At 34.8% G+C, this 25960-nt stretch overlaps 4 protein-coding genes across 5 annotated transcripts; 2 read left to right on the forward strand and 2 right to left on the reverse strand.

Annotated features, from left to right (window-relative positions):
* The first annotated feature begins 792 nt into the window (after positions 1–792).
* Positions 793–2849, forward strand: LOC110883083 (protein FAR1-RELATED SEQUENCE 5-like). The gene is made up of 4 exons (XM_022130935.1): positions 793–1073; positions 1160–1418; positions 1542–2105; positions 2244–2849. Exons 1-4 carry the CDS (start codon positions 793–795, stop codon positions 2847–2849), a joined length of 1710 nt encoding a protein of 569 aa, XP_021986627.1.
* A 549-nt stretch (positions 2850–3398) lies between these two features.
* Positions 3399–5363, reverse strand: LOC110886255. Its single transcript, XM_035978728.1, has 3 exons — positions 4647–5363; positions 4385–4565; positions 3399–4222 (listed from the first exon to the last, which is right to left on the reverse strand). The coding sequence occupies exons 1-3, from the start codon at positions 5003–5005 to the stop codon at positions 3929–3931; spliced, it is 834 nt and encodes a 277-aa protein (XP_035834621.1). The 5' UTR covers positions 5006–5363; the 3' UTR covers positions 3399–3928.
* An 11380-nt stretch (positions 5364–16743) lies between these two features.
* LOC110883200 (guanine nucleotide-binding protein alpha-1 subunit) lies at positions 16744–22674 on the reverse strand. Its single transcript, XM_035978729.1, has 14 exons — positions 22529–22674; positions 21452–21622; positions 21292–21364; positions 21158–21195; positions 20973–21062; positions 20158–20235; positions 19374–19481; positions 19205–19306; positions 19015–19070; positions 18640–18774; positions 17993–18086; positions 17840–17899; positions 17677–17756; positions 16744–17180 (listed from the first exon to the last, which is right to left on the reverse strand). The coding sequence occupies exons 2-14, from the start codon at positions 21536–21538 to the stop codon at positions 17003–17005; spliced, it is 1179 nt and encodes a 392-aa protein (XP_035834622.1). The 5' UTR covers positions 21539–21622; positions 22529–22674; the 3' UTR covers positions 16744–17002.
* A 281-nt stretch (positions 22675–22955) lies between these two features.
* LOC110883199 lies at positions 22956–25309 on the forward strand. Of its 2 annotated transcripts, none has more exons than XM_022131014.2 (4): positions 22956–23423; positions 23757–23831; positions 23908–24339; positions 24650–25309. In XM_022131014.2, exons 3-4 carry the CDS (start codon positions 24015–24017, stop codon positions 24910–24912), a joined length of 588 nt encoding a protein of 195 aa, XP_021986706.1. In that variant the 5' UTR covers positions 22956–23423; positions 23757–23831; positions 23908–24014; the 3' UTR covers positions 24913–25309. The 2 variants fall into 2 exon arrangements, with proteins under 2 accessions (XP_021986706.1, XP_021986705.1); XM_022131013.2 differs by having other exon boundaries at positions 22959–23394.
* The last annotated feature ends 651 nt before the right edge of the window (positions 25310–25960 follow it).

Raw genomic sequence — 25960 nt, forward strand, 5'->3', positions numbered from 1 at the left:
GCACCGTCTCGGTACATGGACTATAGCTGTGTACCCCTCTGTTTAGGCTCGTGGGTGCTTCTATATTACGTGACTTGTTTTACTATTATATGATGTCACGTATGTCTTGTCTCTGTTATGATATGTGTGATATGATTATATGCGTTTGTTTATGTTCAGTATATGTTATCTGTTCAGTGTAAGTTTTGGGATTCAAGTTATAAGTATCTGTTTCAGTATCAAAATCTAGATTTGTTTGACGTTAGTATCGTTCATGTTTCTGTCCGCATGTCCGCCTTACTTTTGCTGTTGATTTCTCCGTTACTGGGCAACTTTTTGGCTCAGCCGTATTTTCTTTCTGGTGTTTGTCTTATGTGTTTACAGGTAATCAGGGGAAACAGGGATGAGTGAGAGTAATATGAAGTTCAAGTTTTAAGTTTTTCGTTTTCTATTCATTTCAGTATTGAATAATATAAGACTTAGGTTTTCTGGTGGTTTTGAGACTTTTGTTTCTTGGATCCTTGCTGTTATTTGAAACTGTTTGGATTTTGATATCTGTAATAGTGACATGCCAGCCTGTTGCGGGTTGGGGTGTTACAAATTCGAACCGGATGTCCAGCACATATTCGTTTTCAAATATGTGACAATAACAAGTACAAGGTTTATGGCTTTTTTGAAGACCATAACCATGCATTTGTAGATGCTGATGATTACCACATGCTATGTGCTGCTAGGAAGTTGTCATACAATGATGAAAATCTAATTTACAGTTTGTCAAAATTGAATATTGGACCAGTAAAGGCTTTTAATATAATGAGAACACACTGTGGTGGGTTTGAAGAAGTTGGGATGACGGCTGTTGACTGCAAGAACTTCAAGAGAGATCTTAATCTCTATATTGGAAAGCATGATGCTGAAATGGTGGTTCAACGTCTGACTTTAAAAAAGAAGTACAACCCTGATTTCTCATGTGATTATTTTACAACAGACGAAGGTAATCTTGGTGGGCTTTTCTGGGCTGACGAAGTTATGAAACACAACTTCATTATGTTTGGGGATGTTGTGGCATTTGATGCTACATATCGGTCTAATAAGTAAGTTTTTTTTTATATATAATTTATTATTTGTATAAAGGATAATCCTATTATGTGTCTAAAAATTGTTTTGTTGATGTTTATAGGTATGACATGGTTTTTGTTCCATTTACGGGCATTGACAATCACCATCGTAATGTCACACTCGGTGCTGCTTTGTTAGGATCAGAAACAGCTGAGGCATACACATGGTTGTTAAAAGCATTCAAAAAAGCTTTTGGTGCTGTTCCTCGAGTTGTTGTCACAGACCAAGACTTGGCTATGAAAAAGGCTATACGAGACGTTTTTACCACCAGCAGACATCGGTTATGTATGTGGCACATAATGAAAAAATTAGCTGAAAAGGTTAGTACCGATATTTAAAAATTTTGTGTTTATATATTTAACTTAAGTGCATCATATTTTTAGATTATATGTTTATTTTCGTAGTTGGTTCAGATGTCCCTTATGCGTTTTTCTCACATATAGGTGGGTGTTACCATTCGTAGAGACAAGACCTTTAAACGTCGTTTATGTGACATCGTATGGACTGATTCCATTGAGCCTATTTATTTTGAAAGTAAATGGATGGAAATTATTAGAGATTTTAATTTGACTGGCAACAAATGGTTGACTGACATGTATGCTATACGAAATGACTGGATACCTGCTTATTACCATCACGAACACATGTCTGGGCTCATGCGAACAACTTCCCATTCTGAGAGCGAGAATCATTTTTTTGGACAAGTTGCAAACAGTAGTCTCACATTGGTTGAATTTCTCAGCCATTTCGATACGGCTATCGAATCCCAAAGATACACACATCGTAAGAATGACCATTTTACAAGGTACACAACCCCTGATTGGGTTACTGATTATGATCTTGAGAAGGAAGCTGAGCAAATTTATACAAGGAATATATTTAAAGACGTACAAGAGGAGATTTACAATGGCATAAACAAATGTACCTCAAGGTCTTCTAGCGAAGTTGATGACTTTATAAAGTTTGAAATAAAGGAGTTAGTGGTTGAACGCTCAGGATTGTATGAGGTACCATTAGCTTTTATAGCTTTTATATTTTTTAATTATTAGCACAAGTCATTTATATAATGTACTGTTAGTAGTATGTGCTGAACATTATGTTTATATGTGCTATTTATATATTGTATTGTTTTTATTTGTAACTAGGTTATGTTCAGGGAAGAGGATATGGATGTTTTATGTAGTTGCCACAGGTACGAGCAATATGGTCTCCTATGCAGGCATATATTTTGTGTTTTTTGGCTATGTCAAGTACAGGTGTTCCCCAAAAACTATGTGAAGAAGAGATGGACTAGAGAGGTTGTCACCAGCAAACCGTCTGAAGGCATATCGAACAAGAATATTGTGAATAAGGATGTTGACGCTGTTCAAAGTGTTGTACGTGAGATCATGTCTGCAAACGACCACATTGTGAATCGCTTGGTAAACAATATGGACCATCTATCGTTGTATAGGGATTATGTTAAAGAACAAATGGTAAAGGCGGATGAAATTTCTGGTGTTTCCCAACCCGTATCCAAAAAGGATAGGGTGGCAACTCTTCTCGGGTTTAATCAACCTTCAGAAGACACTGTACTGGTTCCAGTTGGGATTCGAACTAAGGGATGTGGATCCAAAAAACGATTTAAACCTATCAGTGAGCAAATCGCCAACAAACCTGCTAGGAAAACAAGGTCATGCGGAATATGCGGTTCGATAGAGCATGACAAGCGTACTTGCACTACTTTGGGCAAAGGGAAGCAAAAAGTTTAAGTTTTTCATTTTAGGTAGGTTGTGCTGGGGAAACTTTTTTACATTTCATGATTGTTTGTTTTAACTTTTGGAATGTTTGGATCTTTTCACTTTGATTTCCGTGTAATGTTAAGACATTTGTTTCTGAGCATATTATATGCCTAAGTTTGCTTTCATTTTATACTTGTCTCTTATTTTCTTTATATGCTTATGTTCTTAACTCATTTTATACTAGTGCTTATATTGGTTTGACGGTGCTGAAACTGTTATACAAGTGCTGATACTGTTATGCTTGTGCTGATATTGGTCTACCAGTGCTGTACTGGTACTTTGTTATAATTGTTCTCGTAGTTTTATATAACATCATTTTTTATGATCTTGAGTTTGGTCAGACGGAACTAATGTTGAGTTTATGATCTTGAGTTTGGTCAGCTGGAACTAATTGCGAATTTATAAACATATCTTATGATGGTGCCATCAACAACTTCACAACTACATGTAATGATTAAAATCAAGGTTGGATAAACCATTAAATAGTCTTAAAAAAACATACCAGTAAACAAACCCGTATCAAACAAAGATAGAAATCTACTCAACCAAATAATGTCTTAAACAAACCCAATACTAATTAAAGAGCATTATTAACCCTTGTTGTTATCCTTTCAAACATATTTGCCTTCATTGCTTCCCTTTCTTCAGTTGGTCTTTTGGAATATTCACGAACCTCGGATATAACCACACCCTTACGTATGTTTATGTCAGACAACAGTATTTTTGCAAGATACTTCATTCTCAGATCCACAAGTTGTGTCTTCTGATACTCGGATTCTCCAGCTAGTCCACATTTCGGTTTCCAGTCCTTGATTGTTGTGCATTTATACGTCTCCATGTGGCGCATCACAAAAATTCCACAATCTACTGAGTTGTTAACAGTTCTCCAAGGCATTTCCAGTATTTTCGGTTCACACTTTCTTAGTTTAGATGCAATTGGGTGAGAAGTCATTTCCAGATAGTTGCACAAAGTATTTTGCTGAAATTTAAATTAATATTTGTTATAATATAAGGGGATCAAGTTTATATTTTGCTGCGAATTTAATTTACTATATGTTATAACCTAAAAAAGTAAGACACATACTTACCATTATCTGAGGTCGAAACGCATATTTTGAATCAAACTCGACATTACGCCCAAGATTGTCAATGACATCTACCAGTGCTTTTTTCAAATTGTAACATATCAAGTAGTAATGCTTAGAATGCAAAATTGGTATAAAAACTAAGTCAATACCAATAAGGGTGTCCATATTTGCTTCACGTAGACAACTCTCCATATTAGCATTGAACGTAGTGATTCTGCTTGACTCCTCAACGCTTTTTTCAAAGTCTTTGTCACCCTTAAAAAAACCATCAGACTGTGCTAAATACATCTGATATCAACGTTTAGGATGAAATGCAAACCATTCAACGATTGATGTTAATGTGTCGTGTTTTAACTAATATTCTAATAATTATGTGTTGATGATTATTAGAATATAAAATGTCGTGTTGAGACTTACCAACATGTTGCATGAGCAAAAAAACCTGGTTGGATCTCTTTTGTTTCTGAATTTGTCCTCACTGTTTAGGACAGAAGCCCAGCATTTCAACACACTTATGTGTACCTCCACGTTAGGGTATAGTGACTCAAAAGATACCCTAGGCACAGCAGCCCCATGTTGGGTTTGAAACACTTCATTCCTGATTATTATGCAAAATATAAAAAAATAGTTTACAAATTCGAAACCTAAAACATTGAAAATTTAATGGAATATATCTTACCACTCATTTTTCACAGCAGCAAATATGGTGTCCGCAATTTTATTCTCTTCCCTTGAGAGGCTCTTAAATAGTCTAACTTTTTTATGCGCATAAGGTGAACACATTATATCAGGCAATTTTATAGTACGTCTACGGTGTTGGTTTTCTTGTGGCTTATGTTTATCCACACTTAAGGGTGCTGGTTCTTTAAGGTCACATATTGGTGTTTGATATGGAGCATCTTCTTCACTTGAGGCACTTTTTCCATACATAATTGGAGTTTGAAATCGAACATCTTCTTGAGGATGGGTTTTAACTTCATTTGGTGAAGTGCGTTGGTCAGTAGGGGTAAGTTGTGATATCAAATCAAAACTTGGCATGCTATTAGGTTGTGCCTTGCGACTATTTTTTAGATTATTTGATTGTTCACCACTTTCTAACTTGCTGAATATGTCCCTTTCTATTTGTTCTGCGAATGTGCTTAATTCTGATCGGTGTTAAATCAAACCAGGACGTGCTGTCTTGACTGTCGCTTTTTTTGCTATCATCACCAATGCCCCTTGTTTCTTCCTATGTGTTGTATGTGAATTTTCTAAGAATAGACTCCCATTCAAGTTTTGTTTCTTTTATCCCATCATCGTTAGGAAACCTCTTTTCTCCTTCCTTGATCAAACCCTCAATGTCTGTTATTATTGTATTAAGTGCACACACCTTCTTCTCTATTGAACATTTCAATTCCTGAAGCCAACAAAATATATTTCATATTAAATTAATAAGTATATCACATTCCACATATTATTTTAAAATGGATAACTTACAATTGCATTTGTTGTGTGGTAAGGTTCTGATTGCCTTTGAAATGATTCATTACTCGGAACACTAAAAAAATGACCGTCTTTTTCTGTTCTAATCAACCCTTCTATTTGTTCTTCAGGAGTCGGGGTTACACAATCCGCGAGGCTGACATGATATGCGTTTAACTCGTCTATAAAAGAATTAGCACCATCTACAGTGTTGCTTACATTGTTATTTGTTTCAACATCTTCGTTTTGTTTTTCCATCATAGTTACGTCATCCACATTATTAACTTGCTTTGCTGCAACGGATGCTGCCAAATTAGTAAGGAACGTATCAGTCTTAGCTGTTAAATCATCCTCAAGCTCCTTAAGTGAACCAGTCCCGTAGTGTTTTATTGTTGGTACCGTCGTTAGTACTGCCTTCCCTTTGTCATGAGCATACAATAACTGAAACAATAAACACATTAAATCTATTGTCCGAGATTAAATAAAAAACCAAGCGTACATTTTATAAATTACTGTAAATTAGCATACTTACTGCCAACAAAGTTAGTGGGCCATTATAATGTTCTAGACCACTCCACTTTCTTTTGGTTTTTCGCAAACATTCAATAAGGTAACTACACCAATCCATCTTGTTGATATCAGCATTAGGAGTCACTGATGGTAAGAATTTCATATTCACATGTCCGCCTTTCGTGGTCACGCCCATAATTGTGTTGAAAACCACTAAGTAGTTCAACATGAACATTCTTCCACTATCATCAGAAGCTTTAATGAAATCAATTACATCTTTCACAGTTTTAAGATTTGAACCAGGCCCAAATTGATTTCTCCATCTTAGTATAACAGGATCCTTCTTACTAGGCTTTTTCACATAATTTACTCGGACATCGCCCATTGGGATTCCAAGTACGTCTGCGATCAGCTCTCGTGTTATTTGAATTGTGTGTGTCCCAACGTTTAGGCAGTTGTTTTGGTGATCATAATTTGTTACCAGCCACAAACCCAAACGTGTTGGGATTCTATGTACACTAAGGTGTCTCAAACTTCCAAACCCCATCTGTTCAACTGCCAACAACTGAGGCTCATTTAATTCTTTCATTAAGGTAAAAAGCTTTAATGGATTGCTCCTTGTCCTTATTCGTTTTCTTGTGATATCTTTGTAAATTTGAGGTTCATTGGATTTGTTGTTGCTTGCATCCTTTCCAGATTGACCTTTATTAACAGAACGCCCCTTTCCTTTGTTGTTACTATGTGAGGCTGCATACAAAGGTAGCAAACAAGAATATAATAAAACTTGTAAAACCCATGCAACCCTTAGTATTTTTATTTTTTATCCCCGTTGTTTTTACCTGTTATTTTTGGTTGTTCTGGTTGCTTCCTTTTTCTACTTGCCACTTCCACTGCTTGCATGCTCCTTACCTTATCAGCTACAACTAATATATACGAATAAAAAAATTTGAAATTGAGGTGTTGTGTTACCTTTGTTAGTTTAAAAGAAGTTAAACATTTTACCTTTTCGCATGGGTGTTTCAAAATCGTCATCAGAGTCATGTTTCGTCCTACACTTTGTCGACGAAGAACCTAAAACAATTACTTCACAAGCCAACACACTTATTAAGAGATGATATCACATATTATAACAACACTTGGCACCTTGTTATAGCACCAACTGTAACAACACTTGGCGCCTAGTAATAGCACAACTGTATCAACGTACAGCCATGTGTGTTGATTTTTTTATACCACCATTATTTTTACCTGTTTTTTTGGTTGATTGTAGTTGTATCGCTTTTTTGGGTGCCCCTACTAGTGGTTTCGTGCTCTTTAGCTTATCACCTACAGCTACAAAAAAATTATTATAATCTTTTGAAACAAACATGATGATTTGGAGTTTAATGAGGTTCAAAATTTTACCTTTACGACACTTATCGTCATCATAATCAGCCTGTGTCCTCTTCTTGGTTGATGCCGAATCTAACACAATTACTTCAACAACAGAACACATTATATGAACTTATGAAATACCAAATCAGTAGATGTTAGTACACTTAACAGCACCCAACTTATGAATTTGGCGCTCATAACACACAACCCGCTACCCTCGCTTTCGTACACTTAGTACACTTAACATCGCCCGACTTAGAAATAAATGGATTGTCAAAATTCTGCTATTAACGTTATATGTAATCCAAGAATAGCAACATAAAATGGTAACCAAAAGCAACTCTCATTTACAAAATCACGTACAACTAGCACTTTCAAAGACATAACAACACATGAAAAAACATATTATTTGTAAAAAATGCACAAAATGAATGTACTGCTACCATTTTTCTTGGTGCTAGGATCTAGCTGTTGCAATTTTCCCATATTCCTCTTCCGTTCTCTAATTTCTCTGATCGCAGCCACTCCTTCTCCGAATAATCGTATATCAGAACTGGAAAAATAAAATCAAATGTTACAACTAACACTTTGCGATTTGGAAGGCTGCTTTTTTTAATATACGCCATCTTAATTTTGAATTTCAAGTTCCTAGATTGTAGAAATATGTTGAACAAAAAGATTTGGGAACGGAGATATAGGGATAAATTGAGGGTAAGATGGGTAAGATAAAGGGATAAATTGAGGTAAATTGCCCATTATACCCTTTTATTAATTTCTAATCAGTATCCTATTTACTATTTTGCCATCCCCTAATTACCAGCCTTTGATTTAGTATATTGATGGTCAGGATCATTTCTCATGTTTTTTTATGATAACAACATTTCGTACAGGAACCGTTATATGTAAAATATTAAAAAAAACGTAGCAAAATATAAAATGGGTACAAGTTAAACGGGTCAAAATTAGTCTAACTTATATTAAAATTCGTATAATGTCCTAAATTGTTCTATTTAAAAGAGATTAGATTCATAGATGTCAATAGTGGTAATAGCGCCCACTATAGCGCGTGCCGTAGCGTTGCGAGGTTTTGGCGTTATTCACTGGTTAGCTACTAAATAGCTGAAGAATACCAAATTTTATGGTTTTTTTATATTTATAAAAATTTAGTTTATTATATATGTAAAATTCTCTTTGATTTCAACTTAATATAAAAGCTAGCGAGTCGACACGAATTTCGACTTCCATATAGTGTTGAACATTTGATAGGCTAAATTCAATCTAATCAGCAGCTTTAGAGTTTGAGAAATGGAAAAAGGGATTTTAAAGTAGATGCTGAAAGTACTATAGAAAATGAAGTTCAATATGCCAACCATGGTTTGCTTTTTGATTTTGTTGTTGATGTTGTTGTTGATGTTAACGGATCCGCTAATTGTTTTTGATATGAGATTTTAACCAGTTGATTGTTGTAATTTGTCTGTTTATTGATGTTCTAATACACCGTAATGGATTTCTATTTGTTTCTGGTTAATCCTCTTTTCTTAGTTTTCCAGTTCATTCATTCCATCATAAACCCTAATCGCTTATTTTGATTATGTATACAGATTTATTATGTTGCCATGTTGTTACGGAGTTTGAAAATTTAATAAAACAGACTTTTTGTTCTGTTTATTTGAATATAATATTGTTCTAATTTCAATTTTTGTGTGTGTATTCTTATTTTCCTTGCAGATATGGAAGTTGGGTTTCTGGTTCATATGACGGATCCGTATAAATCTGAGTTGGTTAGGAACTCTGCTTTATTTGCCAATTTTATTTTGTTAGATGTTATAAAGTAATAGAAATCCATGAAATGCTATTACGAATTCGTTTCTCAAGTGTTGTATGGTTTTGTGCAGTTGGTCTGCTGACAGCAGGCTTCTCTTGAGTGGTAGCAAGGACTCTACCTTGAAGGTAACATTAATTTTGTTCATAATTGATTATAAATAATGAATAATCCAGATCAATTCTATAAATTTACAAGTACTGTTTTAATTTGTTATGATCTTAAACATGTTATATATTTAGGTTTGGGATGTGAGGACACAGAAATTGAAGCAAGACCTTCCTGGTCATGAAGATGAGGTTATTATTTTTTTTAATTTATATTGTTTTTCTTAAAAAAAAGAAGGTTAACAAGAATAAAGGTCATTTCAACAAGATGATAATTATTATCATTCTTTTCTTTCAATTTGTTAATGTTTTTGCTGTGGATTGGAGTCCAGATGGTGAGAAAGTTGCATCGGGTGGTCGGGATCGAGATTTGAAGCTATGGATGGGTTAAAAAGTTAAGAAAGCTTTTTGTATGTACTTCAAGGTGTACATGAACCATCTATTGCTCTCATATGGGTTGTGTTTCGTTATTAAGCATCAAACGCTTTACGTTCTTAGTTACATGTTTCCATTGTAAAGAACATACATATGTAGACACATAGATGTATTATATGCATTTGTTATGTTTAGAATTCTGTTTTAAGTGAATTACAGTGAAACATGATGTAGGGATGTGATGCATCGGTGCTTTTGGATCGTACTGTCTTTATTGGGAGTGAGAAAGACACTCTACCAAATCAGTCTTTGAGGGGATTTATGATGTAATCCGATTAGAGCATCGGCAGATTATCATTTTCATTCGAAATCTTCAATTTGCAAAGAGCACTGGAAAGAGCTTTCATTATACAACTTCACCTCATCTTCCTACACAGGTTTCCACTTTATTCAAATGTTGCCCGAAACTCATATCAAACCCTTTATGCCTTTCTAAACACCAATTGTTGATATCTTATCTTCTAGGGTTATAGATTGTTTATGGTTGAAAAGTCAAAGATTGGCAAGTCTCTTACAATCAGGTTTCTCTATGTTCATTTTGTTAATCTTTTTCAAGTGTTATTGTGATCTATATTTATTTGGAGTGATTATTTAGTTGCTAATGATAGCTACCGCATGTATTATCAGTGTCTTAAGTGACACGTTGTTAGGGTTCAGGTTTCTGTTTGTTTAAATTGAGTTAGGGTAGGGTTTGGGAGTGCTGAACTGGATTGGAACTTATGTTAGGAGCATTAAAGTATGGGTGCAATCAGTTAATAAGGTTCGACCTAATTATGTTTTTGAGTGGAATTCGTGGGTTCCAAAGAAGGTAGGAATTGTGGCATGGAGGGCTGTGAAAGAGAGAATGTTGACTATAATTTTGCTGCTTAGAAGGAGAATCCAGGTTCCCTCGAAAACATGTGTTGTTTGTGGTGAATACAATGAAACAAGCTAACTTTTTTTTGTTTCTTGCCCATTCGCCGAGTCGATGTGGCAGGCCACACTAGTAGTATTCAATACTACATTGACAAAAATATGAACATTTTTATACAACTGGAGCTATTATCATAACAGGTAAAATGATCGGAACCGAGTATTATCTAATCTTGAAGGAACATTGTCATTTTAATTTTGTCACCTGCTTCAGGATAACAAAAAAGCCGTTGGAAGGATTTCATATAATTGTGGATGCTGGCAATGGAGTTGGTGGTTTTTTTGCTATAAGTTTTTTTTAATCTAAAAACGGGAGTTATGTGTCAATTAGTTTGATTTTATTTTCTTTTTTTTTAGGGGAAGGTGCTGCCTTTAGGTGATGTTACTTCTCGCAGTCAATTTCTAGAAACCTGATGATAATACGTTGTTTTTTAATATATTTTTTTTGCAGGGAAAGGTGCTGCCTTCAGAGGAACTTAACTATGACCAGGTAATTTCCGTTTCTTTTGCAAAGTCACCAATATGCACCTCATTTAACGGGTCAATTCAGGCTTTAATTTTATTTGATATATGTAAAATATTAAAAAAACGTAGCAAAATATAAAATGGGTACAAGTTAAACGGGTCAAAATTAGTCTAACTTATATTAAAATTCGTATAATGTCCTAAATTGTTCTATTTAAAAGATATTAGATTCATAGATGTCAATAGTGGTAATAGCGCCCACTATAGCGCGTGCCGTAGCGTTGCGAGGTTTTGGCGTTATTCGCTGGTTAGCGACTAAATAGCTGAAGAATACCAAATTTTATGGTTTTTTTATTTTTATAAAAATTTAGTTTATTATATATGTAAAATTCTCTTTGATTTCAACTTAATATAAAAGCTGGCGAGTCGACACGAATTTCGACTTCCATATAGTGTTGAACATTTGATAGGTTAAATTCAATCTAATCAGCAGCTTTAGAGTTTGAGAAATGGAAAAAGGGATTTTAAAGTAGATGCTGAAAGTACTATAGAAAATGAAGTTCAATATGCCAACCATGGTTTGCTTTTTGATTTTGTTGAGTACATTAAGGTATGTCTTTGGTCTTATTAAATAATTTAACTTAATGTGTAAATTGTTTTCTTAAAGGTAATGGGTTATAAAATGATTTCATGATATCACGTACATGCTCTTCAATTTGCAGAAACAGAAATGTGTTCCTCTGGAAGATCTTGCTGCAAAATTTAAAGAACTCAGGTGTGTTTTTGTGTTCTACTCAAAGGGCCAATGTGGTTTGTTTTACTTTCTATAAATTACAAGTGTGTATTTATATTTTGAAACAGTTGATAATTTTAAACAAAGGTGTCACTTTTGATCATTTACTTTTATGTGGGTTGATTTGGGTCACCAAACTTCATCCAAACAACCTCATCAACCGTTTTGTTCAAAGGTTACGATTCTTATTTATTGTGATCTATATTTGTTTGGAGTGATTATTTAGTTGCTAATGATAGCTCATGAGTTGCCGAAATATGGTCTTAAGGTTAGGCTCACATATTATGTTGTAGGTAGGTATGTTCTAATCCAATTTTATTGTAACTTAACTACAATAATTACGAAATTAGAAAATTATTAGGTGAATTCATATGGGAAAGAACATAAACTTTTAGACAACCATCTTTCATATACGTGTTATTCTATTTTCTCAACTTCTAACCTATCGTGCCTATGCCTATGTGAGCAACTGTTGTCGAAACGAGCTTGCCAATGTTCATCGTCATTATTATTATAATTATATCCAGTTCCAATTGAATGAAAGTGATTGTTTACTGAAACAAAGTTGTAAACTTTGAGGGAAATTGACAACGACTTACTTAAAACAGACTTGGAGTCATTTTTATCTGGTTTAGGAAGTAAATCGAAGCCTTGGACCTTGGACTAAGTTTTTCAGCTTTTAAATCTAACTTGGCTATAATCGGTGATGAATTGTTGGTCGCTAACGAGTAGAAGAACTCCAAGACAAGTCTCTGCCAATTAAGGTGATTTTATATCTTTTTTCGATGTTATTTGGTTTTTACAATTGGGCGTTGATTCGATTTCATGGGTTCTGTTCCTTCAGTTTTATAGGAACCCGAAAATATAATTTATAGAAGAATTCAACATTCAGATTATGCCAGCTGCATTTCAGGATTATTCAAATACTCCCTGATGATTATGATTTTAAACTTGACATATTTACTTATAAGTGGGTCAGCTTACAACACATCAAAGGGGTAATTTGTTTATAAAAAAAGGCTAAATAGGTTTAGGCCAAATGAGTTAAAAGTCACCCATTTTCATATTATAAAACCTAGAACCTTTTAATCGGTTAAAAGAAGACGGTTTGAATGCGTCAAAGTGTCAAACAGTTGAAAGTTGACGAAGTCTGTTTTAATGCACACAATTTCTAAAATTGTTTAATTCAAATGTTAAGATTATTATTGTATTAATATGGTTTTTGTAATACTATTTAACACAATAAATACTTATTAAGAACAAAATTGGACAAACACATATAGTGTGTTAAAGCTTTCTACTTTGATTCATGATTTATTTTGTAAATGAATTCACTTAAAGTTTCAACCAGTTTTTTAGTTTTTGGCATGAAATTTGTGGACTTGGGATTAAACTCACATTGAATGTTTATTGACTGTTTATTTGCTGATAGGTATTGTTGGGTTTGGTGGTAAATGCAGGTTATTGGACTTGGGTTTGACTTGAATGATGGCTAGAAGCTTGAAGTTTGTTGCTGATGCGTATGAAAGCCGATAGAGTTTTGAAGATTGATGTTTTTTGTTTGAACTGTATTTAGTCTTGATTTTGGTTGTTTTCGTTTATTTTTTGTTGGATTTTGAATAGGTTTTATGTTTGTAATACTTGGGTTGTGTGTGGTCGTGAGTAGAGTTAGAAGTAGTAATTGTTATTTGTTAGAGTGGTTGGGGTAGGGGTTTGTTAAAACCCGTTCTGTAAGGCCTTAGGCGTTTTTGAGGTTGGTGTTCTTGGGGTATGTCTTGGAAGACCCAATGCTCTTTAGGTGTAACTATTATTTTTTAATTTTATTAATAAAGTTTTGACGGGGTGTCGTCCTCGTTTAGAAAAACAAAAGATTGAATTAATTACTTTAGTTGCATGCCTAATTTGAGGTTTTCTTTGTAAATAGGCTTCCTTGATTTTTTTTATGGTATGGGATGAGTCGGGTTGGGTTGACACGCAAACACAACTCCGATCATCGGATATTTCAACTAGATACAATGTTGGGGCCTTTTTGTTTATACTCTTAGGGGAATCATTGCTTATGTAATGTGGAAGGCCTTCAACACTAATTCGAGGTTGGATCATTATTTATTTTATATCTATGGAAAAATTATGTTTACGATCAATATACATAACTTTAGGATGTCAAAGAGAAGCACTCAGTTACTCTCTTATAGCTCAATATCATCAGGATGTAATAAAGTATTTACGTATTAAAGTATATTTTTTTTGTTGTTTAGTCACCCGTGTATTACACGGGAACTTAGACTAGTAGTATTAATATAGTTTAAACTTGTTAGTAAATTGTATGTTTAAAATTCGAATAAGATTAGAAGTAGCTTTCAAATTATAATAGGATTGGTTTAATGGTGTTATCTTGTGGGTCAAGTTGTTAGCCTATCTAAGGCATTGTAATTCTCAGTTTTATTAATAAGAAAAGAGTCAAACAAATTGTTCAATCATGATTATGTGTTATTTGTGTTTCGGTTGTGAGTTGTGTCAATCACTTGGTAATTCATCAAGTGGTCCTTGAGGCTAAGGCCTTGAGACCCATTTTAACATATGGTCTACATGTTGCAACCTATACTCAAGCTTAGAAAGACCAACATACATACAAGACCCGATATCAAGCCCGGTGACAAGTAGGGGCAGGTAGGGCTGCTGATCCAGGCCCAAAGCTCTTAAGGGCCCAAAGTTTAAAAAAAAATCCCTATACTATACGTTTGTTTTTGGGCCTTTATTGTTTTAAACTAATTATAATTTTCCCTTCAATTGTGATTTGTGAACACTGAACGATATGATGAGCGGGAAAAGAGAACGAAGCGTCATTGCGTAACAAGCAGCGTCACACACAACACAAGCCAAAGACCCAGCGATCAAAAGCCAACGATTCAAATCGGGTACCAGCGTGCAGCGCCCACGAATCACGTATGTGTGTCCGACCTGAGCAATAAACGGAGAGCAGGTTACAGGTCGGTTCGGTTTTGTATGAATTCTTGGTCGAAAGCTTTGCTTCCAGAAACGCTAGGAGAGCCGCATGATTCGCTTAAGTAGGTAAATTTAGATCATTTTGGTACAATACTTTTATTTTGATGATTGTTTTAACAATTAGTGTCATATTATAGTTTTTTTTTATATATGATTATTGTGTTTAAATTATATGGGCCCGATTTATTTTAGTGGCTCCAGGCCCAAAACGTTTTGAGATTTCTCGGAGACGGCACTGCCCGATATATCATATCATTTTATTAACATCAATAATTTTGTGCTATCTTTGTTTATTTATTTATTTTTTTTATCTTATTATCTTGGTATATCCTAAATTAGTTGTCTATATCTTTTAATATTGGTAAAACTCAACAGAACATATTATAATTAATAAAAATGTAAAAAATAAACAATCAAATTAAAATTTAAAGTAATAATAATTATTTCTTAAATTATGTTTTTATTTGACAAACAATATGATGCCTTCACGTTTACATGAGATATTCAAGCGTGAACGTTTAGTGTTAAAGTCACATCTCAATTATACCAAGATACTATGATTGATAATTCGATAAGATACAATCAAATTGAATGATTAAATTTATCATCCATTTCTTTTTATTCGATTATTATGTTGCTTGTAGACATCAATCTTTCGACAAAATTGGACGGTCCCTTGTTGCAACTAAAGTTGTCGAAATTGACCCTTAGTTGTCATTTAACTATGTCATTTTCTATTTGTTTCATAAATATATAAATAGGAATAGGAATGATTATCTATGAGTCTTCCTGAAATAATCAAAGATGAGACTGTCAAAATATTTATAAATAAATAAAAATAATCAGTGGTGGAAACGAGTGAGCTCGTCTAAGTTTGAGCACGTCTAGTAAATAGTTTTTTGAACTTGAACTCATGCTCAATTATTAATTATTAAATTAAATTATTATAAACCTATAAATAATTATAAACCTATAAATAAGGAATATATTTGTGGTTATTATTGTTGTACTTTTAAGAGAGTTTTTTTTAAAAAAAATGAAATTTTTATTTCTAACTCTAATTCAATAGTTTCCATCTTTTACAACGGAACCCTTTTGAATTTTTTTACTTGTAACCCAAAGTTTTTCATCTTTTGCAACTTTGTTCCCTTATACTTTTCATCTTTCGCAAGTTTTCTGCTTAACGTTTCGTTCTAGATTTTCCAAGTTAACACGCCGCAACGTGCGTGTGAGGTTCTACGTTTTTTCACCTAATTTTTCCTGTTTAACAGGCACGTCACAATGCGTCTATTTTTTCCCGTTTGATAGGTCTGTCGCAACACGCGGGTCATAGATCGACTTAGTTATTATTTTCTATGTTTTACACACAGGCTCGCGGTCATGTAAGAAACATTTGGCTTTCATCTAATATGATATATAACTAACAGATCCCCGTCGGCGGGTGGTACTTCTAGTTTATATACATTTAAATAAACGTTATATAAATAACAGGGGCGCGAGCCTAGTCAAGCTCGATATTTGAATCTCGAGCTTGTTTAAATTTACTGATTGAGCTTTAAGCGATTTGATCTCCCCGAACGGCTCGACTCATTTACATCTGTAATTAACCATTCCGACTCCACAACTTTTCTTTGTAGGTACCTACAAATTCGTTCCGATTGCAACTTTCTTATGCCGCATTTGCTCAATGTAATTAAACCCGAACCATGATTCACATATTCAACCGTCTAGTCTCCGGTCCATTAGCTTGTAACTGAACCGATAGCACCGCTCTCTTCCCGTTTCAACTTGCCAGACCGCTTTTCAGAACATTTTCTTGAACACCTCATAAGATCATCAAATAACCTAAATGGGCTTTTTGTGCAACTTTAGGAGACCCAAAAGAAACTTATAAAGTTAAAAGAGATGTATAATCATAAATTCAACATTCATCTTTCACCAAGAAAGCTACATACATGGAGAAAACATATGTAAAACAGTCGCGGGTAACAGCCGAAACGGGATAATAAGAAATAAAATCATATTTTAAAACCTGTGAAATACCATACTGATTGATTTTGTAGATCTCATTGTCAAAAAAAAAAAAATTAAATTTGATGAAGCTTTTACTGAAATATTGACATTTGTAGCATGCGAAATTGCGGTCTTTGTCACAATAAACCAGCTTCAAAGAGGTGTCTCCTTCTTAGGGTTTCATCTACCAGTTTGAATGTTTTCTTCACAAGTTTCTGGTCAAGAGCAGTCGTTCGGTAGATCTTGAACACACGGTCCTGGTGATCGCATGTCACGTTTTGATAGTATAACTCTTCGAATTTCTTTTTCACAAACCTGAAAACATAATAAATTTATCAAAACGGTACTCAAAATCTGAATCGTATTCAGTAGAAGGGGCAATTCAGACCCATTAAACGTAGACATGGGCAAAAAACCGGTTTTAGATTTGAAACCGATAAAAAAACCGAAATTGGTTTTTCAGAAACCAGCTCGGACTCAACCCGACCCGCGGTTGTAGACCTGTTCATATTCGCGATCTTTGTAACCGGTTTAAAAACCGAACCGGTTGTAAAAAAAAAAAAAAGTTAAAACCGGTTTTTTGGCCCAAACCGGGTTTAAACCCGGTCCGTACCAATTCAGGTTCTCATCATATAAAACCGGTTTAAAAACCAAACCGGCCCAAAAAAAACCGGCTCGGTTAAAAAACCGGACCGCTTTTTTTTGAGAAACGATTTGCCCAACGGGTCGATTTTGGTTGTGGTTTATCTGTAACAGGTAAAAAAATAGCAACAAATTATCCGTTTAGCTTATTAATGAAATAAACGCTTACTCGTATGCATGCTCAACTTCTTGTTTTCCTGTTGAAACGGGTTGATAATCTTTAAACCACTCACATACATTTAGCGGGACCTAAGAAATCAACTGTAATCTTAGACTACAAGATACGCAATAATTTAAGAAATTAGTTATCAAACTTCCAAACTACCACTTACTTTTGAAACTTTTTTCTCAAAAATGTCAAACTTGTTTAGAAACAGCATGAAGGACGTTTTCTGCATTTGCCAAAAAAATAAAGAAGACGATTATTATTGACGTTACACATTTTATAAATACAATGCACGGCAAGAAATATGATATTTCTTCACCTCGAAACATTTTTGTTTTAGGACCCATTCAAAGAGTTCTTTCGTCTCCATCATTCGGTTCTTGTTTTCATCTTCAAATAAGGTTTGATCATACCTGTAAAACAGATGAAAAAACATCAAATTGTATACTCATATTCATAGTTGTTAAAAGCCATCGCCTCTTGCGCCTAGGCCCATTTTTCAGGCGAGGCGAGGCAGTTGCGCTTTAACTCGACGAAATTGCGCTTTAATTCTCCAGGTGATGGTTCAGGCGCACATTCCGGCGAGATTCCTAGATTCCGGAGAGTTTCCGGCCAAATTCTCTAAATTCCGACAAGATTCTAGCTAGATTTCTACTTTTATTCAAGGAAAACTACTTTTCTACACTAATTTTTTGGTACTAATTAGATGATATAAAGTGTTACATAATAGACTCTTTTATTTTATTTGAAGAATAGTATTTTTTTTCTAATACAATATATTTTTAATTTTTTTTCATTATGCGCTTTATTTTTCTCAGGCCCTCGTTTTTTTTTGCGTTTTGCGCCTAAGCCCCAGGCGAAACCTATGCGCCTTGAGTGCGCCTAGCACCTTTAATAACTATGCTCATATTACAGTTAAGCGCTGTTAGATATTTAATTAAATGCATCTGGTATAAATAATCTTACTCGCTAATAGCAGCACAAAATATGACAGCTGTAACACCGTCAAATAAATGAATCCATTTCCTTCGCTCGTTTCTCTGGCCTCCAACATCATAGAGTCTATATACTTCACCGCTTTTTTTGTTTTCCCCCACAGGGCTGCATGCAAACAAACATTTATGTTCTTGATGCGAGAAGAAATAAATACTAAAGGGGGCCCGTTTACTCGATATGGAGAGAAATATAGATGGGACCCACATATTGCCGAATTGGTTTTATAGGAAAATGGTATAAACAAATGGAATCTAATCATTAAGAGGTGATAAATTTTTATATTTAGAAAACGAGCAACTGGGAAAGTAAGAAGATAAACATTTTTTTCTCAGAAATATGTTTTACCTGAACTGGATTTCTACTACACCTGTTGTACGAACACGAGCATGGAGAACATCCTCCTGATAATGAAAGTAAGAAGACAAGTATGAAGTATTAGATTTTGTTTCAAAGGAATAAAAGCCTTCTACGCAAAATACATTACTAAATAAATCACGCGATGTCACCATGTACCAAGTAATTTTAAATTGCATACCTTTGTAGGAATATAATCTGCCTCTGACAATCTCTGCAAGTTTTCCATGAAATAATCGGCACAGTCTGGCACTTGGAGCTCGTTCCCACGCGCATACGTTTCCTGCATGCAATACGCACGATATAAAGCACGAGCATATGTTTCCTGCATGAAATAATCTGCCTCGTACCTGTATAGCTGGATCGTTCCAAATTTTTAAGATGTCTTGAACAAGCTCTTCGGTAAGGCGGGGATAATCCAACCTACCTCCAATTTCTGATAATTTCTCTCCAATTTCCTAGTACATAAATATTTAGATCTTAATAAATTTGCAACTTCCAAATGAATAAATGCAACTAATAAATCCAAGAATTTCCTGTTTACTTTCTTTTATAATACTGTGTAGGGGGTAAAGATACAAATTCATTAATAATCTTACAAAAGAAGTCATCATCATCATCATACTCGGTAAATCCCACCAATAGCAAAGCAAAGGTAGGGTCTGAGGAGGGTAAGATGTAGACAGTCTTACCTCTACCCCGTAGGAATAGAGAGGCTGCTTCCAGTGAGACCCCCGGCTTGATAGTAGCTTTGCATCAAGCCTTGGACATAAGGCACATAAGACTCAGCAATCGGGACAAAGACCGATTAGTGCATGTACCCTTTTGTCTTTCAGCTATCAACGCCACCACATGATGCATGATTAACCGTCCTCAGCTTTTAACGTTATTTTCACGAAATTAGTAAAATAACGTTAAAATTAGTGCACTTTCACTTTTGCCACCCGATGGCCCACACATATATACATTATATGCGCATACCGCAAGCGGGGCGTAATCTTACAAAAGAAGTATCGAGGCCAATTAATAATCTCAAAAGCGCAAATCTTTTATTCATCGAAAACATGTTTGCATTTGTGTTTTGTAACTGATTATTGTGATTTGAGGTTGCAATAATACAAATTATAAGACTACCTTATTGTCATCTGACAATCCATACTTTGATGAACCAGCTTCACTTAAGGCCAACTCCTTCGCCCCGTCATGTAATATCTATAAAAACATTATAAAGGTTATAATGAAGAAAATCACCTTGGCATTCTCAACTAGGGCTGTAAACGAACCAAACGTTCGGCGAACAGTTCGTGAACCGTTCGGCGGGAAGTTCGTTTGTGTTCGTTCGTTTATTAAACAACCGAACACGAACAAGAAATTTCGTTCGTTTAGTAAAATGAACAAACATGAACAAAGGTCGTGTTCGTTCGTTTATGTTCGTGAACGTTCGGTAACGTGTTTGACAGTTAATCAGTGTTTTTAGTTTTTATATGTATTAAATACTTCAAAAATCCAACAATTTAAATATCTAATAAGTGTCAGTGTATTATATATTTTGTTCATGAAAAATTGTCCGTGTTCGTTTGTTTCCGTTTGTGTTCATGAACATTAGTTTGTGCTCACTTGTGTTCGTCAATGTTTGTTTTTGTTCGTTGCCTAAAATTAACAAACAAACACGAACAGGTTAATTTCCTTAACAAACGAACACAAACATAAAATCTCGTTCGATAAGTGTTCGTGAACGTTTCGCGAACACATATATTTCTTAACAAACGAACCTGTTCGTGTTCGTTCGGTTCGTTTGCAGCCCTATTCTCAACATCAAATGATTCAGGCAATTTTTAAATTTTTAGATCACTTTCTTTATAGTTTACATTTTTTTTTTACAATTTTCCAGGTGGCGTGAAATCAAAGTAATATAATAATCTAAACACACCCTTTCAAGTATTGCATACTTTTATTGTCTGATAAACATTTGCATGGATGACTGATGTATAGCTCTGAAGCTCTCTCTCATCAAAGCCGGTTTGAAATAGTAGTTTTATCTGCGCACAATAATCACATTTCGCTCTATAAAAATTAAAAAAAAAATTCATATTTACCGGTAATATTAAGAAATAGATTCGCATCATGATGCTACCTGTTTGAAAATGGTTGATTTTCCTGACTCTCCGGCACCTGAAAAATTAATTTATTTCAGTTGACGTATTTGTTAGATATTTAAAGGTTTAAACCATAAACGCTGAATATGTTACTCGTGAACGTGTTATATACCAAGTAATAAAAGTTTCTGAATATGTTTTTCAGCCTTTGTTTCTTGTTCGATCCGCCTTTCTATTTCTGCTGCCTGAAAACCATGTGCACGAATGTCAGATTGTCGAATACGTGAACGAAAGGGCAAAATCAGAATATAATTAAATGTTGTGCGGATTACATGATCGTTTTCTTCCGTGGTAGCTTTATTACCACGCTTGTGTCTACTGCAGAGCAAGCCCATGTTTTGAACTACGATATCTAGCATGGAACTTTATACCAACCGAGATTCGAGATGCATATTCATCAAGAGAATCTTGTGGAATATATGCTTTTAGAATATAGATCTCACCTGAAAACAAGGGTTTAACTGTTTAAGCGAAGTTCGGTTTCGGTGATCGTTCGTAACGATTGTTTTCTTATTATGCAAATAATTAGAGACAAGTTTGGTACTTGTAAATACTTGTAAATAGTGAGAACTAATAAACCAACAAGCTTCTTCAACATATACTCAAATATGTACACTATTAACATAATAATCCATGGGGCCCGAGAATATCCTTGCTACGGTAAGTTTGAGTTAACTTAAGACGTTCAAAACGAAGTTAAGAATCTTCAAACAAAACGATACATAAAACAGTTTTCTAGCAGATAAATATCTAAAATACTTGGTGCAAAACTGCAAATTGCAATTAAAAATTATCATAAATTGCGATACGAGCACGACTCGTATTATTATTATTGACCCGAGCCGTAACTGGCACGGGCTCGGCTCGAACTCACTCTTTGAACATCCCTAACTAACATAATCATTCAAATTCAAGTAACATTACAGACCAAATCAAATGCAATTTAGTAATTCACCATGCAAAAAAGACACTTCAAATCAAGAAACCCTCAATCAAACCACAAGAACACAAGAGATTTTTTTTTTTTTTTTTGAATCCTCAAAAATGCAGAATCCCAATCAAACAGTCACACACTAACAAAGGTCACAAACCCTAAGAAACCACATCTCATAAACATATATATATGAACAACAATGCCACTTCACAACAAACACATTTAAATGCAAAAATTACTCTTCAAGATTCATCAAATTAAAGCAACCCACGAATTAAAAAGCTGAATCAAAGGATACCCAACACAAAAAGATTTAAACTTTAACTGTTTAACAAGTTGAAAACAACCGATTTGTGAAGAGAATGAAGCATTATTATTATTATGTAGATTGTAACATGTGAGTAAAGATGCTAACCGATATGAGAGTGTAGGATCCACCACCGGCAGAGATGAAAGAGAAGAGGCAGTGATCTGTTTGTTGTTGTTCTTGAAAGAAAGAAAGAGAGAAAGAAAGAAAGAGGGTTGGGAGTTGTAGACTTAACTGGGGTTTGTGTGGAACTATGGTTAGGTTAATGTGTGGAACTGAGAAATTACTTGTGACAAAAGTCCAAATTTTGGCTCAGGCTGCTGGACTCCATTTTGACTATTATTTTCAGCTTTTTTTTTTTCTTGTGTCCTAATTTGGTGTTTTTACACTATGGATTTATAGGTGTTAATATTGATACACTTCTTTCATCTATTTCTCTCTATATTTCTATCTCTAATAAAAGAACTAGGTTTTGATGAGGTGTCAACACCACAAGCACCCCTCTTCTTCTCTTTCCTACATGGCAAATTCTGCCTTCTTCTAACCCTACACGCGCTCCACGGTCGCTCTTTCCCTTTCCTCACCTTCTTCATATCTGATTCCTCTCTCTGTCATTCCACCTTTCCTCAAACAACTTTACTCATTCAAAATTCAAATTCATTGTCACCAAACCAAATTCCAAAACCCAGAGAAAAAGAGAGAGAAGAGACGGATACACATCTAGGGTTTTTTAGATTCATTCTCTAGATCTCACGTTTTCAAAATCTGCGCCCCTTTCTCTCTCTGGCGATTCAAGAACATCAAAGCGATTTCACCAGATCTATGAAGATTTCACAAGATCCAATTGATTTGAGATCCAAATGATTTCAGATCTTCATCGACCCTCTCTCATTTTCGTCTCATCTCAGGTTCAGCTCTCTCATTTTCATCTCATTCTCTCTGTTTCTTCATCCGTTCTCAAGATCCAGATCTTGGTGAGTACCAACATTTCCTCTCTCATACGGTAATTATATTGTTTATTTTTCAATTTGTAGTCAGTATTTTAAATGTTCTTAAAAAATACTTTGTGGGTTAGATCAATATTTTTGAAATTTTGCGTTTCTTCTTGAATTTCTGATATTTTTTTCATGTTTTTATGAACTTTGTGTACTGGTTGATGCTAAACACTTTATGGGTTTGATCAAGATTTATGAAAATTTGCATTTTTTCATGAAGTTTTAATTTTCTTCAAGAGGAGTTATTTGTGAGTTGTGACTATCTTCATATTAATTTGCATTTCTTCATGATTAAGGCAAAGTGCTTTGTGGGATTGATTAAGATTTTTGGAATTTTGTAGATTGATGAACATGTAGAGAGGGAAATACTGAATCATAGATCTTTGAGACATCCAAATATTATCAGATTCAAAGAGGTAAATTTTGATTCCTTATAAGATACATACACCTTTCTTGACTATGTGGAAGCAAGTGCTAAATGTGGGTTTTTAGTTGAAGAGGACTCAGATTTATATCCCAATGATCCGTTTAACCAAGCTCAGAATAATTCTTCTGCTGCGGGCACTTCTACTTCGGGTCGGGTCCTTCCGAAATGGAATATGGCTGCTTCGAACTCAATGTCTAATCGAGATGGAGAGATAGAAGACATGGAGGATTCGGATGACGATAATGGGTATGACTATGGTATTTCTCAAGCTCAAAAAGATGCCATCCGCAAAAGACTTACTTCCAAGTCCCAAACTGTTTTAGCGGAGGTTGCAAACAATTGGGAACCGGGTGAAAGGGACTATTTTGAGGACCTTTGCATGGAATTGGGTTTGGATCCGGATTTTTGCATCGAAGATGTGGCTGAAGATGTTAGTGAGACGGCGCGGTTCTTTTCGAGGCTTCAAAAAGACCCGGTGGTTGCGAAACCCATCTCTCGTAAGTAATTTATGGATGTCGTCATGTCCGTGTCGTCGTTTTTGAGGTGGTGTTTTAGTTTAGATTCTGTTGTGTTTGGTTGGTGGTGGCTCATTTGGCTTGCCACCGTTTTCATCGAGTCTCATTGCTTTGGATTGGGTAATAATTCAGTACATCAGCTGGGTATTTGTTTGATGGGTACAAAAACGGTCCGTGATTTTGGTTCAGATTTGTGGACTACGGCTTTGTTACATGGCTGCTACTTCAATCCAGTTTCGTTATCTAGCCTTCATGCTCGGGTTTTAACTTTGGTTCTGCATTATTATTCCAGAATTGGTCCCTGTTCCGGGTTTCACTACGGCCCCAGACGTCACCCAGGTCCAGGTGTTTCTGATACCAGGCTTGTATGGCCGTATGAGATGGACAGTGGGTAAATTCCTATTGTTTTGGTTGGTCTGGCCGTTCCATTTAAAGGCCCAGGTGGGTATTTTTGCTGCTGGCTATTTGGGCAGCCTGCTTATGTTTGTTCGAATGGGCTTCATCTCCTTAGGCCCAAGTTCAGAGGTGATGGGGTGTTGGGCTTCTGCCTTTTAAATCCTTCTGTTTGCCAGGCTATGCGCTGGGCTTTTGCTTCTCTCGGCCCACCTTGCTCTCGGATCCAACTGAAGGCCTAGCTTTGTGCTGGGTTTTTTTTGTTGAAGGCCCATCCCGTTTGGGTTGTGTTTAGCTTGTGTTTATTTGTATTTTGTTTTGGTTCCCTATGTAGTTTTATATTATGTGTTTGAGGTAGTTTGTTTTATTTTTCCCTACTAAGTTATCTTTTTTGATAGCTTAGTCGGGTCTTATAAAGCTCTCTCGGTTGTGAGGTTCCCAAAGCCTGTTTTGGGGTGTCCTCTTTTAGGAGTCTAGGGGGGTATGCCCCCCAAAAGCCTGTAACACGCCTTCTTTTGGAATATATTTACCGAGCAAATGCTCATTTATCCAAAAAAAACTTGAGCTGGTATGTTATATTATATTATTTAAGCTATTGATTACATAAAAACAATATAACAATATAAATTAATTTTTCCTGCCCGGGAAGTTCCCGGGTTATAACCTAGTACATAGATATATAGATATGTGTAAAAATAAGATATAGGGATGTGAGAATAAAATGAGCCTTTGAATATTTTATACAGATTTATTAAGGGAACATTTTAGTGGTTGAAGTGTATGTCTTATAACCGAAAGATTAAGGGTTTAAATTTTGTAAAATACAGGTTATGATGTATTTATTTTAGAAAATTCAGAAATTACTATTTAAAAAAAAATAGATTTATGTGATATTATATTAAAAGAAAAGTTGTGTATTAAAGAAATGTGTAAGACCCTCGCTATTATTTTACGGTTTTCGTACAGGATACGAAAACAAACATATAATTCTAATTACATATACAATGAAAATACATGTTAACTAAAACTTTTCTATATTTTAAAACATTACATCTTGATTGGTAAAAATTCGTCGTTTAAAAATAACGATGAAACTATGTGCGGAAGCTTGTAACTGCAACGTGTTCGGTTCTTCGTTGAGCATGATCTTCATCCGGGTATTCATGATGTTCACCTATGATCAAAACCAACACGAAAGTTAGTTTTGATA

Source organism: Helianthus annuus, chromosome 10 (genome assembly GCF_002127325.2).
Source record: "Helianthus annuus cultivar XRQ/B chromosome 10, HanXRQr2.0-SUNRISE, whole genome shotgun sequence".
Lineage (NCBI taxonomy): Eukaryota > Viridiplantae > Streptophyta > Magnoliopsida > Asterales > Asteraceae > Helianthus > Helianthus annuus.

Excerpts from the sequence above, each read along its gene's own strand:
- LOC110883083 (XM_022130935.1), top strand. The coding sequence starts at position 793 with ATGAGAACACACTGTGGTGGGTTTGAAGAAGTTGGGATGACGGCTGTT. Across the intron at positions 1,074-1,159 it reads GCTACATATCGGTCTAATAA|GTATGACATGGTTTTTGTTC; the intron begins GTAAGTTTTTTT and ends TGATGTTTATAG. Across the intron at positions 2,106-2,243 it reads AACGCTCAGGATTGTATGAG|GTTATGTTCAGGGAAGAGGA; the intron begins GTACCATTAGCT and ends ATTTGTAACTAG.
- LOC110886255 (XM_035978728.1), bottom strand. The coding sequence starts at position 5,005 with ATGCCAAGTTTTGATTTGATATCACAACTTACCCCTACTGACCAACGC. Across the intron at positions 4,566-4,646 it reads GCTGCTGTGAAAAATGAGTG|GAATGAAGTGTTTCAAACCC; the intron begins GTAAGATATATT and ends CATAATAATCAG. Across the intron at positions 4,223-4,384 it reads TTTGCTCATGCAACATGTTG|GGTGACAAAGACTTTGAAAA; the intron begins GTAAGTCTCAAC and ends GGTTTTTTTAAG.
- LOC110883200 (XM_035978729.1), bottom strand. The coding sequence starts at position 21,538 with ATGCTAGATATCGTAGTTCAAAACATGGGCTTGCTCTGCAGTAGACAC. Across the intron at positions 20,236-20,972 it reads ATGTTTATCAGACAATAAAA|ATATTACATGACGGGGCGAA; the intron begins GTATGCAATACT and ends ATGTTTTTATAG. Across the intron at positions 17,181-17,676 it reads GAAGTTGAGCATGCATACGA|GTTTGTGAAAAAGAAATTCG; the intron begins GTAAGCGTTTAT and ends TTATGTTTTCAG.
- LOC110883199 (XM_022131014.2), top strand. The coding sequence starts at position 24,015 with ATGGCTGCTTCGAACTCAATGTCTAATCGAGATGGAGAGATAGAAGAC. Across the intron at positions 24,340-24,649 it reads GGTTGCGAAACCCATCTCTC|AATTGGTCCCTGTTCCGGGT; the intron begins GTAAGTAATTTA and ends TTATTATTCCAG.